General features: G+C 42.4%; 1 protein-coding gene across 2 annotated transcripts in view; it reads right to left on the bottom strand.

The window, feature by feature from the left end:
• The window catches only part of LOC106589389 (uncharacterized), a 28,175-nt gene extending 23,109 nt beyond the window's left edge, over nt 1–5,066 (bottom strand). For both annotated transcript variants that reach the window (XR_006762541.1, XM_045710087.1), the window contains exon 1: nt 4,828–5,066. Coding sequence is in view for 1 of the 2 variants with exons in the window: in XM_045710087.1 (XP_045566043.1) it covers nt 4,828–4,952 (125 nt within the window). In the remaining variant the exon portion in view is untranslated. The remainder of the gene's footprint in view (nt 1–4,827) is intronic.
• Nucleotides 5,067–22,165: the final 17,099 nt, after the last annotated feature.

The raw sequence follows: 22,165 nt of genomic DNA, 5'->3' as shown, positions 1-22,165 counted from the left end.
GAGGAAGGCTAACATACAACAGCACGATGAGATGAGAAACACTGCAAATACACTGACCACAACCACAGGCCTGTTAACACAGAAGCCTAGGTGTCAAGTGATGTACACGCTTTCCTTGACATGAATGATAAAGTGTGACAACAGTTAAGAAATAAGATGGTAAAAAAGGAAGTACAAAGTGCAACATCTCAGTGGTCTGCACACACTGTTACTGTAAACGTTCTTGAGTGCCATGTTTCCAAGCGTAATTTAAAAAGCATGGCTGAATGTGATATGCAAAGAATGAACTGTGCCACACAAACCAAGTACTCAATGAAAAAAGCTAAGTCCTGGCACTCTTACCGGCAAGTGTTTATTCACAAAATCATCAGCATCTGTTTATTTTTAAAACGGGGGTGGTAGGAGATTTATTTCACGTTAGTATTGTTTAAACTGGACATTGTTGCGAGTGAACACAAAGGTTTGAATGGGTCAGAACACTACTCCCAGCCATTCTCCATTGTTCCCAGCCAGGACCTTGCCTTTGGCTGCTTCCCTAGGGGGGCTCGGCCCCAGCACCACCGCAGCGCATTCAAAAGTTATTCATAGAGCCAGCACTGCGCGCTCGAGGCGAGCTCTAACTGCACCGTTCCCCCAATTTATGATCTCTTAGCCCTTTAAAGGTTGATTTAATATTTGCCTGAGAGGTTTTGGACGGCATCCCATTAGTTAGAAGGGGAAAAAAAGAAAAAGGAGGTTGTTTTGCTAACCTTTAATGCACTTGTACGTGAACTGTGTCCAACAATAAGTAAAATATGTATTGGGCAGGGTGAGTCATTGGCGTGCGTACTGAGAGGGGAAGAGAGGAGAGGTCAGCGGCTCAGCACTCTGTGTCTGTCAGCGGTCAGAAAGCCCCCACGCAGGAGTGACCGGGCCCCGTCATTAGCCCCGTTTCCCAATGGATCCCATCTGAGAACTAATTTGTTGGAATGACGAATGGCGTAGACAATATATTTTAGGAAGGGGGCTAAATGACTTTTCCAACTGCAGCACGCATCTAGATTTGGGTAGGATTAGAGACGCTCTACAAAGAGAATGAGGTAGTGTGTTGGCCAGACAGAGGAGTCTGGATGAAGTAGCGTACTAGGGCTTTTACCATCAGAACGGGTCAGAATATCTCATTCATGCATTATTTCTCTCTGACTGTTTGGTGTGCTTCGGTTTGTGTATTTTGCATTATTAAAAGATAAAATCTCAGACAAAGCTCTCAGATAGCCACGTCAGTAACCGACTCTGCTGCTCCTCACCACAACAAAGATTCACTTTCAGCTACCACTTTTCCCCGAGCCACAGAGTCAGACTAGAGATATGAGTGGCAAACATATCGACCGGTCTGGACATTCATATATCCCCTCACACATCTCTTTCGCTGCAGCGTGCGTCTTGCTTCTGTAGAAGAAAACTTCTGGCCTCTTTATCTCCGGGGTGATGCATGGAAGACGGCGAGGAAAAGCAGATCTGATTCTGACCAACTCCTCCACAGCTGCAGCAACAGTGTACTTTTAACCCTTTACACTCGTGGGAATTGGCTTAATATTGATAGGGCTACATTGAAATGTTTCTTACAGAAGGAATATGAAAAGCATACGCATGGTAGCAATTGTAAGGGAACAGATTGGAGACGATGGGGAAATTATTAGAGCAAAGTTGAAGACACAACATTTCACCTGACACAAGACTGAATCCAAACATTGCACTGTTGATTTTATGTGCATTTTACATTTACTGTACTTTTCACAGCATTAATTGATAACGGTATCTGAAAATACTCTGGATACATTCAGTAACATGTTCAGAATATTACTGGAAAATGTGGGGTAGGTGCAACATAAGACAAAGAACTTACAAGGATATGAGTGAGAGGACTTAACTGGTGTCTCATGACTCAAAGAATAGTCTTCAACTAGCTGTGGCGTTGAGAAACTAGAGCAAGCACACTTCAAGTTGTTTTGTTTGGAACACAAACCTGCATCCCCACCGTCACACAATTACTGTTGTTGTTGTTAACGAACTTAAAAATATATATTTTTTAAAACGTATAACTCACGATCTAGGTCAGGTGGACATCATTTGAAAGGTTGTTCTATTGCCAACATGACTAGCTAAGTTATAAAATACAATCTTACAGTGTTAGGCTTTCACAAAGGCAATTCAGAGAAACAGATCGTCATTTTGGAGCGCACAGAAAGGAGTCATGAGTGCATTCAGGTGCGTGTTCCACAGCGAATTTTCTTCACAATACAGTGGGTTTTGACCAGAGGCGGCGCCTCCTCTTGACAACGCTTCGCTCTCCCAACGCGTCGCTTGAAATTAGCATGAAACAGAGCGCAACTTTTTCAACCGCTCCTCTAGCAGGGTTTCGCCGCTCACCTTCTCACAATCCCCCGCACATTTCTCCGTGTGCCCTCGTTGAAAATGAATGGGGGCGTAAATTCTCCTGCTGAATTCGTTGTTTGTGAAAACCCTACGACAGACAAGCATAGGCTCAGTCTGTTCAGAACAACCCAAGGTATGACGCCATATCATCTTGTAACTGTGCATCAAACACAGTAGGGCTGGTCGATATGGCCAAAATATCATATCATGGTATTTAAAAAAAACTTGGACGGTATTTATGTTTTTGAATAATAAAAGTTCTGAATTTGCTTTATGAGTAGTGCGTGACCCTAGAGTGACAACACATACATTCTAAGTGATTTCAATGGGGCTTTTTCCATTCTGATTGTTTTATACTGTTCAATTCAACCCAAAATAATTGATCCATTTCTGCATTTCCTGTACTCATTTGAGATCATTTCCAAACTGCCAAGCAGGGCTGCACGATATGGGCAAAACATCTAGGCCTTATTTTTAAATAAATGTTGCAATTGCCATTTTACACTTGGGTGAACTGTTGGAATCATGGAAATATAATGAATATTCTAATTCTATAGTTAGAATATAATAGTGGGCTCTTTGAATACAGTGTTGTTTGACATGACAATGAAATAAAATGCCAGGGAGGAGTTGTGACAAGGTAGGAACCAAAGTGTTGATAAGTTTTTCCTAGGGAACCCTATAATCTACCTAATGTAGCTAACATTCTTGCTTCGTGTATTCCTCTTTGATTTAGAAGATACTGTTTCACAAACAACATGCTGATTTAGGTTTACACTATCACTGGTATTATCAGGCTCTATAGCTAATTACGATTGAGCTGACTCATTAGCTAGCTAGTGATTAGCATTAGCAGCTAACAAGATTTAGGCCCAAGTTGCAGAGAACAAACTAGCTGTTTGCAGATGTAAGAAACACAAACAAATAATGTAATTATAGAACGCTAGTGGATTTATATTTAGAAGCAAAGTGAAAACAGCATCGTTGTCATCGACATTGGTGCATGTGCTGCATTGACCATGCAGACTGAATGCAAGTGTCTCGTAGTCGAGAAACAACAAATGTGCTCCTTGAGTGACAGGTGGCGGGGCTAGGTCTGTGTGGAAAGTTGCGCCGAGAGAGACGACTTAAATAGCGAAGTAAACTATAAAAACGTTGCATACAGCATATCACATTTAATAAGCCAAACATTCAAATAACGTTATAGAAGGTAAAGTAAAAACCCAAACCGGTCCGTGCATCAATACCGGTATATCGTAAAATACGGTATACCGGTAAAATACGGTATACCGGCCCAGCCCTAAAATACAGTGATTATAAATGTTGACACTGTTTATGACATGAGTTTTATGATATGGAAACGTGAAGTGCACATTTGGACTCACAGATGTTTACTTGTATGACATCAAAGTGGTATTTATTATAATCCTCAATGTCTCATCTTTCAAAATACATAGAGTCCTCTTAATATACAGCATTTCCCTCACTCAGACAAACAAAACATTTAGGGGAGGAATGGGAGCAACTACTTGTCGCGTGCGGTGCTCAAGTTCAGAACGGCTGTCAGTCAAAAACCATCCAACGCTGTGAAGTGCAGAGCTCTGACGTAATGTGTAGCATGTTACTGTACAGCCACTGCGTTCCAATTTAGACACTTATCAGTGCCTAAATCTGCCATTTTCAACCCGTATACGGGGTACGAGTATAAAGGGCTACAGCACACATTTTCAGGGGACGTGTATTTGCTGGAGTTTTTTTCCCTTCTCTTTCTGCAAACAACCATAACGGACCCCTTTGTGTAGCCAAGCAAATGAAGCTAGGTTGCTCCGATGTCAGTTAAACCATTTTCTGGGTAGACAGAGGGCAGGGCTTAAATGGCTAGGTGTATTTCAGAGATAGGTTGTGTTTAATTCTGTCCCAAACAGAGACATTTAGAGTGACAACCTGCAGGCTCCAGGACTGACGTCAAGCCAGAGTGGTTATTTTTAGCAGGGAGGGAGTAAAAATGTGCAAGTTCCACTGTCTTTTTATAGGGGGAGCTAAGCACTAGTTCTGACCAGCTAAACCTATTCATACTGACCCAGCTATTCATATTGCTTTGTATCATGCAAACTAAACTAGAAAGGTATCTTTATTTCTGACTTGGAACTGGGTTGATGGATAGCTACCAAATGCATTCATAAAAGTTGCAGTAGTACACCGTTTACCTACAAAATATTAGTTATCTCTAAATCTATGGAACATCCCCTCTTCTCTCCTCTGTAGAAGTGTCACTGCTGCAGTAAGAGTGCTGCAGAACAGAATCGAACAGAATAGGAAATCAATAATCCCCATCTCAAACTACACAACAGTTCTTCTACGAATGAAAGCCGTTGGCACAACTGGAGGAGGGGGGAAAAAATATCTACTTACTCAAATTCAGCCAGTAGAGTAGAGAATTGAAGAATTGCATACCACCCATTTAGTGCAGAGCTTTGGCTGACATCTATGCAACCCCTAAAATGGATGTGTTTGGTGCTTTCAATCGATGACATCATCTGTGCAAACTGGCAGGCCTGTGAATGTGAAGCCACTAGCTGCTATATAAACCCTTCACAGCGCTCTGTGCAGCAGAGACAGAACCGGCGAGACATCTGTGGCCATAGTTTCTATTTTGAATAAAAGTGCTGGTAGGCAGGAGTCTTTACACGTATTTTGGGTACTTACGGGTGAGCTATGTAAATAAGGGGTTCACGCGTTAAGTGGGTGTGAAATACTTGAACCCTAGAGGATAGGGGATGTGCATCACCACATGTTTCCATCTCCTTTATAAAACGTCTCATCAACGTCTCATCAACAACAGTGAGGAACCAATAAACCTTCTACTTGTTTCCTTACCCTTAACAAGCAACATAAAGTCCATTATTCACATGCACTTGCAATGCAAAGCAGCAAGAAACAAGAGGACAGAAAAAGCTGTGAAAACAGGGTTGCTAGTGGAAACAGGAAACAATCTGTAGGTGTGACGTAAAATGAGGAACATACATACAGAACATATACTGTAGCCTACACCCAAGAATCATCAAGTCCTCAACATGTATTTTGGACACATATATTGCACATTTCTGTCCCCTCTATGGTTCGTCTTTGTAAGACGACACAGAGCAGGCAGCAAAAAAAGGCAATGCATCTCTGACAGTAATCAGAGAGAAGGATTACATCATTTTAGGCACACCAGACTGAAGCACTGCTGTAGCTACCCCAGGCAGACAGACATACACACTGTCTGAATAGAGAAGCTGTGCATAACAATACAGTCCAACTATAAACCTGTACCTGTTCAAAGGATACGACCGCATAAATAACTTAAGGTATGAACGTTTCAACAATGAATAAACCAAAATGTGCAATATGGCTGTTCACTAATGAATTTGAGAAGCATACTGTAAGTAAAGGGAGTTCTGGGGAGAAATCCTCGGCGCATACTATTCATCTCAAACTATCAAAGCCACAAATCAAACTCGGCTGCCAAAAACACAAATTGCCACACAAGCGAGGCGTGCCTGCCAAGAACAGTTAGGCATTTCATAAGAACGGAACAAGAATTAGGTTTCTCAATATCAGCCTGGCGTGAGAGCCGACACAGAGAATGAGGGGTCAAATATAGGAGGTGAGTGACTGCCTGACTGCCCTGGTTGTGGTGCTTCCATCATACTCCCCTCCGCTCCATACTGCAGTACTTATTCTCATTTCTATCCTGCTGTAATTATCTGTGGCTATCTGCTGCTCAGGGAAATCAAAGCAGTGGCCTAAAGGCTCTCAGCACTGTGCTGTGACCGGACAGGACGGATGATGTCATCGGAGAAAGGCAGGCGGTAGGGCAGGCGGTCAGCAGAGGAGAGGAGGCACTGCTATGTGCTGGCCGCCATGGGAAGAGGGTGTGGTCCGGCCAGAGGGATAGATAACGGAGAGATGAACGAAGGGAGGGATATCAGTTCGAGGCCAGGGTCGCAAGTGGTGGTGACAGTCTATGGGCAATACAAGTTGAGGAAACCTGAAGGGGTACTTTGGGGAGAGGTGAAAATGCTGTGAACCTGCGAGGATGTAATAAACTACAGTTGAGTGGATCAGGGCTTTATGATTCACAGCTTGGTGGAGGCAGGTTATAATTTCTCAGTAGAAATAGTTGGGACTTGGCTGAGGGAGAGCTGGGGAGGACCAAGTGCACTTTGATCATGCAGATCTGTGGCTAATGTGTTTGACAGATGATAAAACTAGTGCAAAGGGGATAGGGAGTGGCTACACACTGATAACCTTTGATAGATCCGCTCATTGCTTTTCATTTGACTTCCACCTCTATAAAAAGTGTAACACTTAAGCTTCGACTATGAAAGCGATCACACTCAGATAACACGGAAGATATCTACATTAATTTAGGCAGCAACACTGCATTTACTAAGAAGCCAGTACTTGCAGTATATTATTGTTAATCAATATATCTCAACATATTTAGAGGACAGTGAAAACCATTGATCACCGTTATACTGTACTTGCATGCATATAGGCCTTAGGCCAAAATAATTGTTTCATAGAAAGACTACTCTTTTCTATGGGTTAGCCTGTAACATTTTTATAAGCAGAGGGTCAACTTACTTCCTCTTTTGTCCTATTCTTTCTTTACCCACAAGAACAGAAACGCAGTGGCGGTTCTAGACCATTTCAACTGGGGGGGCCAAGTTGGGGCCAGTTATACTGTTAGAGGGGCCAGTTACATTAGATGTTATTGTTGTCATATCGTTTTCTTCACTGCATTGCAGGCATTAGCAGGCAAAAGACCATGTTCCGCGTTGCCACTGTCTAATAACGGATGTAAAAAAAAGAACGATAGCAAAAATGTGTTATGTAAAAATTATTTCATACTCCACATTTTGGGGGGCCACAATTGTTGTCACAGGGGCACTGGCCCCCCCATGGCCCCTCCCCAGAACCACTAGTGCAGAAACGGTTCCTCTTATGCTTTAAAACGGTGTGTGCCAAAGCGGAAGTGAGTTTATATCGCATTCTAATTTTAAAAATGACCTTACTCAGCCCTTCTGCATTGTTCCAGGACCGGGTTAACCACCTGTTTGTAATACCGATAGTGCTCCACTTCTGGCCTAGATCCAGTCGAATTCGTGGAAAGTGTGGGGAGGAGGAGGATTGTGTCATGTTTTTTTTGTGGGTTGACATGTTTCATGGACGGTTTCCAATGTGGGTACAGCGTGTGTGTGTGTGTGTGGGCTGTGGCTGGCTGTTGGGAACACCCTCCGTACCAATAGGGGCCCTGTGAACACTGCAACAGACACACTGGCCATCAGAAACCATTCAAATGTCTTATGTCATTTAGTGACTTTGCGAACTCTGCCAGCTCTTGCAAAACCAACATTCCTGCTTCTGTTGTTCATTTTTGGCAGCTGGCTTGGGTTGTCAATGAAATCAGACATTTCGCTAGAGTAAAGGGGAAAAAGAGGAGATTCTGCAAAAGCTCCAAACATTAAGACAGGGAATTCACTTCCAAGAACAAAACAAAAAAAAGAGTCATGCAATTGGCTAGGGTAGAATGCAATAAGCCTCTGGCAAAGACGTTGGCAAGCCACCCTGGATGAAAGGACACCTCTCCTCCCTAAAACTAGTGCTCCAGGAACCGTGTCAAACCGCTGACCCCAAATCCTCTGCAATATATTATGGGGAACAAATAAGCCAGGAGACCACAGTGATTTATATCAGGCGTGCCATGTCCCGCCAGTGCTCCCTGAGTTCATTCATCTTTTGCAAACGATACACGGCCGTATTTCCCACTCATTTCCCCTGCAAGGAAAGGAAAAGTGCTGTGAAGGCCAAGACACACCACAAGACGCGCACAAGCTATGACTGAGTATTCAGCCGGATACCAATCATAAAACCAAACACTTCAGACGAGACAACATGAACAATATGTTCAGAACTTGCCCGCTGTACATTTGACAGCTTGGATATGTGATTGATTGAAACCAAGGGCTTTGATTTCTTTCATATTGTGGCAGTTCTAAAGGGATAGTGGCCAGACTGTCGATCGCAAGGCAATAATTCAGAAATCATCAGAATAACATGTACAAATCCAGTCCAATCATCTAATAAAACAACTTTTTAAATGTTTTTATTTAACCTTTATTTATACAAGTTTTTCTCATTGAAATAACATCTCTTTTTTCAAGAGAGACCTGGTCCTACAGCAGCAGGGGGGCGCAAAATTTCAGACAAAACAACTTACATACACTAACGCAACATTGAACAAAACTATAGGCACACACACAGTACAACAATTACATATTACGTAACAAAGGACTCCAGTACCTTTGATAGTACAGACAATTTTGATATGGGTCGATAGTTGTCAAGTAGCGAAGGATCTCCACCTTTCAGGATAGGCAGTACAAAAACAGATTTCCATAACTTGGGGATTTCCTTAATGTCAAGCGTGAGGTTAAAAGTACATGTTAAGGGGGGAGCAATGATGTCAGCAGCTAGGTGTAGGAGGCGGGGGTCTAGATCATCAGGGCCAGGGGATTTCTTTCTATCAATTTCTTTCAGGGCTTTACGCACTTCTGAAACAGAGAAGGATGAGAAGGAGAACCTGGCAAAGGAGTGCACAGGGGTGTCAGGTAAATTCACAGGGGGCTCATTTATACCTTCAACCTTTTCAAATAAACTGCCTGCATCTAGAATATGCTGATTCAAGGCTTTCAGAATGGAGGTTCTCTCAGTTACAATCTCTGTCTCTACCAACAATTGTTTGGGAAGCTGTGTATCTTTTTTGCACTCCAAACCTTTCACTACTTTGCCAAGATTTGGAGGGATTATTTAAATTATCCGAAGTAGATTTAAGGAGGTGGTCTGCTTTCAGTTTTCGGGTCATAGCCACACCCATATTTCAAAGACGTTTAAAAGCCATCCAATCATCCTCTTTCTTTAGCCCACATAATAGCATTTTGTCCCCTTATGATTTTAGTAAGTTCATCAGTAAACCAAGGGTTCTTTCTGCACTTAATCCTGATTTATTTTAAAAGAGGCATGCCTATTGCATACATCCTGAAATGCGTCGTGGAAGTAAGAAGAGGATAGTTTAACATCAGGGACTAATTCAATTATATTCCATTCCATGCTAGATACATCATGTAAAAAACCTTGAATATCAAACCGCTTCCAGTTTCTTTTCGTAATCACACGTGGAGATCGCTTAGGAGTTTTACCATCTCTCACACAGGAAATAGCACAGTGATCACTAATGTCATTTGCAAAAATACCAGAAGCATTAAAACGATGAGGAGTATTGGTTAAGATCAAATCAATCAAAGAGGATACTTTATAATCAACCTAGTTACACTGTTGACAATCTGGGTGAGATTATAGGTATTGCATAGAATTTAGAGATGATCGGAGTTAGATGTTAACCAATCCTGATTCAGATCACCCATCAAGACAAACTCAGAATTGACATGCTGTGATAACAATTCGGAAAAAAATACAATCCAGAGAGCCAGCAGTAGCAGATGGAGGTCTATAAACAACAAGATACAACAATATCTAAAGATGAGCCGAGGTTTAGGTTCAAACACAGATATTCAAATTGCTTAGGTTTAGTAACAGAAGTCAGTACGACCGCCGAGAATTTGTCTTTTACGTATACAGCAACACCACCACCCGTAGATTTATGATCTGCACAAAAAACATTGTAACCATTTATGCCAATATTTTTGTCTCAAATAGATTTTTGGAGCCAGGATTCAGAAAGCATAAATACGTCAGGGTCGGCAGTTTTTATCCATATATTCCCAAAATCAAGCTTCAGCAGAAGACTTCTTACATTCATATGCAGAAACTTCAGGCCACTCTGACTACTTAATTGGGCAGGGGTAAAAATGTCAGGACCTGGGTTAGATTGCACATTTCTAGACAGTAGAAGCAGCAAGATAATGGCAAGTCTAGATCGGGGGTTTTTACAGACGGGACTTGAACGACAATCCATAGTCACCAGTCTTTAACGCCACACATTTCAGGAGATGTGTAAAGTCCAGAGACATGGTTCAGTACCAAGAGAACAGTCCTGACATGTAAGCGCAAGAGTCAGATTTCTCCCATGTTGTTTGGGAGAAATGTGCACAGTTCTCACGTGCATTTACGGAGCAAGAGGGTGGTTTCTCCCGAAACACGAGGGAGAAACAGTCATGTATTTCCTCATTCACAAAGCAACGGGCTCTAAAAGTATTGCCAACATTGTAAAAGCCAAGGGTAGACAACAGCAAAATGAGCGACAGCAGCATGTTTGTTTATTGCCTTATCAATTACCATGGGAGAAAACACAGTGCTAGGCACATAGAAAGTTTACAGAACAATCTAAGATATGTAGCCAATGCAACGCTAAACCCTCGTTAAATGAGCTACGACTTCAAATGAAAAACGTTCCTAAATAATAATACAAAACACAGCAAGAATCACTAATCAAATAGTCCAACAGCAGATCCGTAAACAAGTCTGCGATGTATGCGTATGATGTAGACGAGCAAAGCTCCGGGGGGGAGAGAGGGAGGGAGAGAGAGTGGCGAGGGCACCTGTAGCAGACTGGGAGAGACAGACCTGGGCAGGCGGGGAGCAGTGCAGCAGGTAACACGAGGTGGCCGAAGAGAGGACCTCAACTAGGCAGAGATCCAGGGCAACGATAAATTATAAAATAACCGTTGGGCAGAAAACAAAACCATGAAGGTGATATAAATCGCTAACCAGAACGGTAATAAAAATGGCTAAAATCATGTAAAAGCAGGGAGCAAAATGTTTGGTGATCAGATCCAATGTGATGCTGTGTGCACACTGCCCACAAAATGGCTAAAGTCATGTAAAAGCAGGGAGCAAAATGTTTGGTGATCAGATCCAATGTGATGCTGTGTGCACACTGCCCACAAAATGAGGTGGAAAAAAAGACATGTACTCTTGCATTCACACTAAATCTATATGTCTAAAAACAGTTAGAGGAACAGGTGCAGATAGGTAAGTCTTCCCATACTGTACTCCTAACCTAGGTTTGCTCAGAGCAACACAAAAGGAATTCTATGGAGGAAATAGTATCACTTTTTGCAAACAAAGCCATGCAATATTGAAATTTTAAGAACAACAGGCCTTTACCTCGACCATCTCTATTATGTTAACCAAACGTAGAACACATGAAACCATTATCTAAAGACTAACTGCACAACAAAGAGCTGGACCTTTCAGATGCTTCAAAAAACACTAGATTCCTGCGGTTTCAGATGCTTCAAGAAACACTAGATCCCTGCGGATTCAGATGCTACAAGAAACACTAGATCCCTGCGGATTCAGATGCTTCAAGAAACACTAGATCCCTGCGGATTCAGATGCTTCAAGAAACACTAGATCCCTGCAGTTTCAGATGCTTCAAGAAACACTAGATTCCTGCGGTTTCAGATGCTTCAAGAAACACTAGATCCCTGCGGTTTCAGATGCTTCAAGAGAGACTAGATCCCTGCGGTTTCAGATACTTAAAAAAATGGATCCCTGCGGAGACTCAGTCAAGGTGGTTCTGAGGGGTTTTACCAATAAACTTGTTCATTTCAAAAAGGGTCTGCAGAGAACAGATAAATCCACATTGACTCTGTTCAGCGAGATCAAAAGTCAAATTCATACAGTAGCTGCCAAAGATGATTTGATATAAAAAAATAAATACTATTCTCTGTATGATTTGGCTTTCTAGACATGTTTTATTAGAATTACTGTTTGGGTAGATTTCTGCACATTATCCGATGACTATTCTTATTCCCCATTTCTCTGTTCAACATAATGACAACACATTTCTCAGTGTCTCATATTTTCTGAATTTTGAGCAACCAGGACAGAGGAGGAAGTGTGAAGCAAGGGTTATTTTGGAGCTTGATTCTGTTTAAATGACTTCCAGACTGCATCCTCATGGGGGCAGGGACTGGCTCCAGCTCACACCTGTTACTGCCCCCCTCTGTCCAGTTCCTCGCACTGCACCACGATCACATTTTTCAGAGGACCATTTTTGCTAAACAAAATGCATAATGAATGAATCTGACAGTCATTACTACCACCCACATCTAGAAAATATATCTTATCTACTGTATATAATTTGCATCTAATATATAAAGGCAAACCAATGTATGGTGGTCTTAAACATGATATATAAATATACACTGAGTGTACAAAACATTAGGAACACCTGTTCTTTCTTGACATAGACTGACCATGTAAATCCAGGTGAAAGCTATGATCCCATATTGATGTCACTTGTTAAATCCTCTTCCATCAGTATAGATGAAAGGGAGGAGACAGGTTAAAGAAGGATTTTTTTAGCCTTAAGACATGGATTGTGTATGTGTGCCATTCAGAGGTTGAATGGGCAAGACAAAATATTTAAGTGCCTTTGAACAGGGTACGGTAGTAGGTGCCAGGGGCACTGGTTTGTGTCAAGAAGTGCAACACTGCTGGGTTTTTCACGCTCAACAGTTTCTTGTGTGTATCAAGAATGGTCCACCACCCAAAAGACGTCCAGCCAAATTGACACAACTGTGGAATGCTTTTGACACCTTGTAGACTTTTGACACCTTGTAGAATTGAGGCTGTTCTGAGGGCAAAAGGGAGGTAGCAACTCAATATTAGGAAGGTGTTCCTACTGTTTGGTATACTCAGTGTATAAGTAGCCTTGTTGCACAAGCCTTGGCTTGGAAGAGCCGGAAGGGCTCATTAGGGGAAGGATGCTATTTCTTGTTTCTGTAGCGTAAGGCAGCTTCATGTGTACCGCTTGGACAGGACGCTAGTCTATTGCCGGGCCTATTCAGAGTGTGACTACAGTATATACACTATATATACAAAAGTATGTGGACACCCCTTCAAATTAGTGGATTTGGCTATCTCAGCCACACTTGTTGCTGACAGGTGTATAAAATCGAGCACACTGCCATGCAATCTCGATAGATACATTTGCAGTAAAATGGCCTTACTGAAGTGCTCAGTGACTTTCAATGTGGCACCGTCATAGGATGCCACCTTTCCAACAAGTCAGTTCATCAAATTTCTTCCCTACTAGAGCTTCCCCGGTCAACTCTAAGTGCTGTTATTGTGAAGTGGAAATATCTAGGAGCAACAATGGCTCAGGCGCAAAGTCGTAGGCCACACAAGCTCACAGAACGAGACCGCCGAGTACTGAAGCGCACCAAAAAAATGTGTCTGTCCTCAGTTGCAACACTCAACCGAGGACAGACTGCAACTGGAAGCAACGTCAGGACAATAACTGTTCGTCGTGAGCGTCATGAAATTGGTTTCCATAGCCGAGCAGCCGCACACAAGCCTAAGTTCACAATGCCAAGTGTCGGCTGGAGTGGTGTAAAGCTTGCCGTCTTTGGACTCTGGAGCAGTGGAAACACGTTCTCTGGAGTGATTAAATCGCACTTCACCATCTGGCAGTCTGGCTACCTTCCCCAATGCCTAGCACCAACTGTAAAGTTTGGTGGAGGAGGAATAATGGTTCGGGCTAGGCCCCTTAGTTCCAGTAAAAGGAAATCTTAACGCTACAGCATACAGTGACATTCTAGATGATTCTGTGCTTCCAACTTTTTCCTGTTTGTGCCCCTGTGCACAAAGCGAGGTCCATACAGAAGTGGTTTGTCGAGGTCGGTGTGGAAGAACTTGACTGGCCTACACAGAGCCCTGACCTCAACCCCATCGAACACCTTTGGGATGAATTGGAACGCCGACTGTGAGCCAGACCTAATCGCCCAAAATCAGTGCCCGACCTCACTAATGCTTGTGGCTGAATGGAAGTAAATCTCCGCTGCAATGTTCCAACATCTAATGTAAAGCCTTCCCAGAAGAGTGGAAGCTGTTATAGCAGCAAAGGGGGGACTAACTCCATATTAATGTCCATGATTTTGGAATGAGATGTTCGATGAGCAGTGTATATTCATACAGTAACAATTGTTTTTCCAATGATGTTGAGTGTTCTAGAATGAACCTACACATTCTAGGGGCATTTGCTGTTACTTACAACACACCCGATGAATACACACTTACAATCAATCCATGATGAGTTCAACACACTACATGCAGACAGATGGTTCGGTTGGGTCAGATTTAATTTGACCGAAAGACTATAGCGAGAAGAAAATATGCATGCAAGTGTCAAAAGATCTGTGTATAAATTACAAACAACAAAGGAGCCGGGGCTCTGAAGAATGCTCCCAAATGACTCCAGCCTGTCTCTGTAAAGCAGAACCATTTGTATGGATAGAGTTTCTCACAGTAAACCTAAGCCCAAAAGGCACAGAGCACATTTCTCAAATGAATCCATAAATCCATTTCTAAGTCATGGGGGCTTTGAAGTCATTTCTATGGCTTTGAATGAAAGCAGTCAAACTGGGCCAACTAACTAGCTTTGGAATTTGTCTATTAAGTGAACTCACTAGCAGCTCATTATGCACTTTTACCCCTACCCACATGTACATACTGTATTATCTCAATTACCTCAACTACTTCCTACCACTGAGCGTTGACTCGGTACTGGTATTCCTTGCATATAGCCTCGTTATTTTTTAAATTGTGTTACTATTTCCTTTTTTATTTAGCAAATATTTGTCTTACTTTTTAACTCTGCGTTGTTGGGAATGTCTACAGTAAGCATTTTACAGTAAAGTCGGTGCATGTGACCAGCATGTGACCAATAAAATTTGATTTGATCCCCAGTAGAGAATTATTTTAAACATTTTCTCGAGACAACTCTGTGAATATTGTAGAGACAGGTTATTCGATACGCAATACTTACTGAGGCTCTGTATTAATTTAAATAACCTATTCCCCATTGTTCCTTAAGATTCAGTGAATCTTGAATTGGACTGATATTTACTGATTGTACAGTACATGTCAGTCATTCAGTATATGGTAACATAGCTGACACCATCACTTCAGCCAGACTATAGTTCCTATCAGGTGTACCTCACAGCTTTAACTGTCATTCACAGTGCAGCACAGTTCAAGAAGATATCCCTCACCAACTCATCCTCTACAGTCGTGGCCAAAAGTTTTGAGAATGACACAAATATTCATTTTCACAAAGTCTGCTGCTTCAGTGGCTTTAGATATGTTTGTCAGATGTTACTATGGAATACTGAAGTATAATTGCAAGCGTTTCATAAGTGTCGAAGGCTTTTATTGACAATTCCATGAAGTTGATGCAAAGAGTCAATATTTGCAGTGTTGACCCTTCTTTTTCAAGACCTCTGCAATCCGCCCTGGCATGCTGTCAATTAAATTCTGGGCCACATCCTGACTGACGGCAGCCCATTCTTGCATAATCAATGCTTGGAGTTTGTCAGAATTTGTGGGTTTTGTTTGTCTACCCGCCTCTTGGGATTAAGGTCTGGGGAGTTTCCTGGCCATGGACCCAAAATATTTATGTTTTGTTCCCTGAGCCACTTAGTTATCACTTTTGCCTTATGGCAAGGTGCTCCATCAGGCTGGAAAAGACTTTAGCCCAGTCCTCAGCAGTCCAATCCCTGTACCTTTTGCAGAATATCAGTCTGTCACTGATGTTTTTCCTGGAGAGAAGTGGCTTCTTTGCTGCCCTTCTTGACACCAGGCCATCCTCCAAAAGTCTTCGCCTCACTGTGCGTGCAGATGCACTCACACCTGCCTGCTGCCATTCCTGAGCAAGCTCTGTACTGGCGGTGCCCCAATCCCGCAGCTTAATCAACTTTAGGAGACGGTCCTTTCGCTTGCTGGACTTTCTTGGGCGCCCTGAAGTCTTCTTCACAACAATTGAACCGCTCTTCTTGAAGTTCTTGATGATCCGATAAATGGTTGATTTAGGTGCAATCTTACTGGCAGCAAAATCCTTGCCTGTGAAGCCCTTTTTGTGCAAAGCAAATGATGACGGCACGTGTTTCCTTGCAGGTAACCATGGTTGACAGAGGAAGAACAATGATTCCAAGCACCACCCTCCTTTTGAAGCTGCCAGTCTGTTATTCAAACTCAATCAGCATGACAGAGTGATCTCCAGCCTTGTCCTTGTCAACACTCACACCTGTGTTAACGAGAGAATCACTGACATGATGTCAGCTGGTCCTTTTGTGGCATGGCTGAATTGCAGTGGAAATGTTTTTTGGGGATTCAGTTCATTTGCATGGCAAAAAGGGACTTTGCAATTAATTGCAATTCATCTGATCACTCTTCATAACATTCTGGAGTATATGCAAATTGCCATCATACAAACTGAGGCAGTATACTTTCTAAAAAATTTATATTTGTGTCATTCTCAAAACTTTTGGCCATGACTGTACTGCCCTACTTCGACTATCCTCAACCTTCTGTGCGTGATACCAAACTAGTCATTCGGAATTCAGCATCTCAGACCATCTCTTCACCCTAATAGCAATAGGCACTGTTTCCTCCACCGTTTTCACTTGTCTTATTCCCTTTTTCAGTCCAGCGGCTCATTTGGAATGCAGCGACTTCTGCTCACACTCTGCATTATTCACCGTTTCCAAGAAACTCTACGCACCCTGGAGGACTATGCCTTCCTCTCCCATTTCCATATTCGTCCTTTAGGAATCTACACTACACTGCGTTACAGTTTCGAAATCTCACTTGGAGAATACAAATTTGGCTGTGGATGCGAGCCCCTCGCAGCCAGAGAGACAGCTGGAGACTGATTTAACATGCGACTGGAGGGACCCGGTCAGCGGTGTGGCAGCCAAGGACAGGCTCTGTGTTTGTTGGTCTACTGGTGGGGCCTAATCACCCACCGACCAGCCAGTCAGCTGTCTTTCTGTCTGTCTGGAGAGGCCAGAGTGATGCATTCATATATATGTGTTGGTGTGAGTAGCAAATATCAAGTAAGATTTCTCATAACACCCAATTTCTTAAGTCAGAGGAATGATGGGGAGCTTCATCATGAACATCAAATTAAGTAGCAGCTTGTTGTCAGAGCTAAGGTCCAACAATGTCCAGCATACCTGGAGAAATTGGGGTTAAGTGCCTTGCTGAAGGGCACAATGGCAGATTTTTCTACCTTGTCGGCTCTGGGATTTGAACCAGTTACGATTCAGTTACTGGCACAACGCTCTAACCTCGAGGTTACCTTAAGACCTGGCTGTCTCCAGATATGCCAAAACTCACATCTAGCTAGAGGCAGAGGTGAACTAGACAATATCTGAATATCTCACACTGATTAGAAACAAAAACATAGGCTGTATATACACTGAGTTTACCAAACATTTGGAACACCTTCCTAATATTGAGTTGTCCCCCCCTTTGCCCTCAGAACAGCCTCAATTCGTTGGGGCATGGAGTCTACAAGGTGTCGAAAGCGTTTCACAGTGATGCTGGCCCATGTCGACTCCAATGCTTCCCACAGTTGTGTCAAATTGGCTCCTACTACCGTACCCCATTCAAAGGCACTTAAATCTTGTCTTGCCCATTCACCCTCTGAATGGCACATACACAATCCATGTCTCAATTGTCTCAAAGCTTAAAAATCTTTCTTTAACCCTGTCTCCTCCCCTTTATCTACACTGAATGAAGTGGATTTAACAAGTGACATCAATAAGGAATCATAGCTTTCACCTGGATTCACCTGGTCAGTCTGTCATGGAAAGAGTAGGTGTTCTTAATGTTTGTACACTCAGTGTACAGTATATCAGGGGTACACAACTCAGGCCCTCAAGATCCTCAGTCCAGCTGTTTTTTTCCTCCTTGGATCCTAATTGATAAAAGGCCAGGATGAAAAAGGAGCAGCATACAGCACATAGGCCCTCAAAGACTGGAGCTGTGTAGTATTATGACTAACCATGCATATGTCTGTGCTTCAGCGGATGGTGGGTAGATCAATAATCACAGGAGCCCACGTCTCCTTGCAGCTGTAGGATCTGCGGTAAGGCCACGGTGAGGACCACAGCGTCAAACTGCTCCGTGGCCGTGCCCTTCCGACACACCTCCCAGCTCGTGCCCTTCTGGTAGATGTGGGTGACTTGGTGGTTAAAGAACACCTCTGCCTCTGCCTGGGTGCAGAGATGCAGAGTCGACAATGTTGCAGTGAAAGAGAGGGACAGACGGAGGGAGAGAAGGAGAGAAAGAGAGAGGCGGTGAGGAAAAATCCAGAGAGGATGTCAAATACAGAGAACCTGTTTGATTGTGCATCACTGGGGAAATGATTCAAACTTTGTGGTTAATGATACACACAGCCTGGAGATGGTTACACACACACGCTCTGCCGCACATGGCGGTGGCAAGCGACGAGTAGAACAGTATGTTACCTCACCACAAACAGTAATCAAATGATGCACAATGAGGAGGAAACACAGGACGACATAGTGAATAAGGACGCGGAGTTGTACATTCCAGAATTAGACTACAGAATCTCTTTAGAGATGAAGAACCAGGTTAGGCGCACCATAGAGGTCCAGAAAAAATATAGATGGAGCCCTCAACCTCTTTTTTGTGGAGACTGGAAATAAAATAGCTGTTGTTGCACGAGGGTTGTGATTTGATCTGCTAACACTGTACTATTAGGTTTTGAAGGCATCAATTCCTGTGAATGTTTTCTAAAAGGCCTGGACTGGGTAATACTGTAGATATCCCCCTCCTTTATCTGTTGACAGCCCTCTTCTGTCGGGTTGCTAACGACTTGCAACCAAAGGACCTCGTATGACATTAACCTAGTATGACATTCTGCTATCTTATACTCAATAGACAACGATACAAGCAAATCACATCTCCAACAAGGTCCTTGTCAAAGATATTTGAGACAGACATGAAATGTGTGCTCTTCAAATACAAGGTAAAAAGGGTAGGAGACAGGGCTACCTGACTGCTTGAGGAAATGTTTGACGATGGAGGACACTCCTGTTGGAGTGACATAGTTTTAATGGCCTCCATCCATCACCTCTCCTTCCACTGAGGACAACAGGGGCTTCAGAACACCATGGGCCAGCAGCTCTTCATAGAAACTGAAACACACTGTGATGAAGATGAGAGCCATCTTGGAACCCAAAGAATAACTTGCTCAAAGTTGACAGAACAAACAGACACCAATGGATTGACATTTGTTGAGTCCCCTTACAAATATAATTGGTAAAATGTTGTAAAATATGTTCACATTTGATTATGCTAGTAACATATTGCCATAATTAGTCTGGTAGCCAACCTTCAAAAAGGTATTTCGTTTGAGATACCCCTACCCGAGGCACAACAAAACACAACCACGTATTTTCACATCTCTTAACGTCTCCCATACACAGTACCAGTCAAAAGTTGGGACACACCTACTCATTCCAGGGTTTTTCTTTATTTCTACCATTTTCTACATTGAAGAATAATAGTGAAGGCATCAATACTACGAAATAAAACATATGGAATCATGTACAGTTGAAGTCGGAAGTTTACATACACTTAGTTTGGAGTCATTAAAACTCGTTTTTCAACCACTCCACAAATTTCTTGTTAACAAACTATAGTTTTGGCAAGTCGGTTAGGACATCTACTTTGTGCATGACACAAGTAATTTTTCCAACAATTGTTTACAGACAGATTATTTCACTTATAATTCACTGTATCACAATTCCAGTGGATCAGAATTTTACAAACACTAAGTTGACTGTGCCTTTAACCAGCTTGGAAAATTCCAGAAAATGATGTCATAGCTTTAGAAGCTTCTGATAGGCTAATTGACATCATTTGAGTCAATTGGAGGTGTACCTGTGGATGTATTTCAAGGACTACCTTCAAACTCTTTGCTCTTTGCTTGACATCATGGGAAAATCAAAAGAAATCAGCCAAGACCTCAGAAAAAGTTTTGTGGACCTCCACAAGTCTGGCTCTTCCTTGGGAGCAATTTCCAAACACCTGAAGGTACCACGTTCATCTGTATAAACAATAGTACGCAAGTATAAACACCATGGGACCACGGAGCCGTCATACCGCTCAGGAAGGAGACGTGTTCTGTCTCCTAGATATGAACGTACTTTGGTGCGAAAAGTGCAAATCAATCCCAGAACAACAGCAAACCTTGTGAAGATGCTGGAGGAAACGGGTACAAAAGTATCTATATCCACAGTAAAACGAGTCCTATATTGACCTAACCTGAAAGGCAGCTCAGCAAGGAAGAAGCCACTGGTCCAAAACCGTCATATAAAAGCCAGACTATGGTTTGCAACTGCACATGGGGACAAAGATCGTAGTTTTTGGAGAAATGTCCTCTGGTCTGATGAAACAAAAATAGAACTGTTTGGCCATAATGACCATCATTATTATTAGAGGGAAAAGGGGGATGCTTGCAAGCCAAAGAACACCATCCCAACTGTGAAACACGGGGGTGGCAGCATCATGTTGTGGGGGTGCTTTGCTGCAGGAGGGACTGGTGCACTTCACTAAATAGATGGCATCATGAGGGAGGAAAATTATGTGGATATATTGAAGCAACGTCTCAAGACATCAGTCAGGAAGTTAAAGCTTGGTCGCAAACGGGTCTTCCAAATGGACAATGACACCAAGCATACTTGTAGCAAAATGGCTTAAGGACAACACAGTCGAGGTATTGGAGTGGCCATCACAAAGCACTGACCTATATCATATAGAACATTTGTGGGCAGAGCTGAAAAAGCGTGTGCGAGCAAGGAGGCCTACAAACCTGACACAGTTACACCAGCTCTGTCAGGAGGAATGGGCCAAAATTCACCCAACTTATTGTGGGAAGCTTGTGGAAGGCTACCCGATACGTTTGACCCAAGTTAAACAATTTAATTTAATTCTTAAAATAAAGTGGTGATCCTAACTGACCTAAGACATGGACTTTTTACTAGGATTAAATGTCAGGAATTGTAAAAAAATAAAAAGAGTTTAAATGTATTTGGCTAAGGTATGTAAACTTCCGACTTCAACTGTATATATTGTGTCTTGCCCATTCACCCTCTGAATGGCACACATACACAATCCTTGTCTCAATTGTCTCAAGGCTTAAAAAGTATTCTATATTCTATACCTGTCTCCTCCCTCTTACACTGATTGAAGTGGATTTAACAAGTGACATCAATAAGGGATCATACCTTTCACCTGGATTCACCTGGTCAGTCTGTCATGGAAATAGCAGGTGTTCATAATGTTTTGAACAATCAGTGTACGCTTAAACCTTGAAATGATAATAACTCAAACTAGATGGTACCTGTACATGAAGTAAAGTTGTGAGGGTTGCTTTAGCTCTTCAAAAGTATTTTTGTGGTACTGGAAGAAGTTTAAAATGTTTAACCTTACTATTTAAAGCAAATTAGTTATATTGAACAAAAATATAAACACAACATGTAAAGTGTTGGTCCCATGTTTCATGAGCTGAAATAAAAGATCACAGAAATGTTCAATACGCACAAAAATCTTATTTCTCTCAAATTGTGCACAAATTTGTTTACATCCCTGTTAGTGAGAATTTCTCCTTCGCCAAGATAATCCATCCACCGGACAGGTGTGGCATATCAAGAAGCTGATTAAACAGCATGATCATTACACAGGTGCACCTTGTGCGGGGGACAATAAAAGGCCACTATAAAATGTGGCAGTTTTGTCAAACACACAATGCCACAGATGTCTCAAGTTTTGAGGGAGCAGCCAACTGGCATGCTGACTGCAGGAATGTCCAGCAGAGAATGTTGCCAGAGAATTGAACGCCTTCAACGTTGTTTTAGAG

Source organism: Salmo salar, chromosome ssa28 (genome assembly GCF_905237065.1).
Source record: "Salmo salar chromosome ssa28, Ssal_v3.1, whole genome shotgun sequence".
Lineage (NCBI taxonomy): Eukaryota > Metazoa > Chordata > Actinopteri > Salmoniformes > Salmonidae > Salmo > Salmo salar.
The sequence above is the reverse complement of the archived record's forward strand: the minus strand, read 5'-3'. Positions and strand labels throughout refer to the sequence as shown.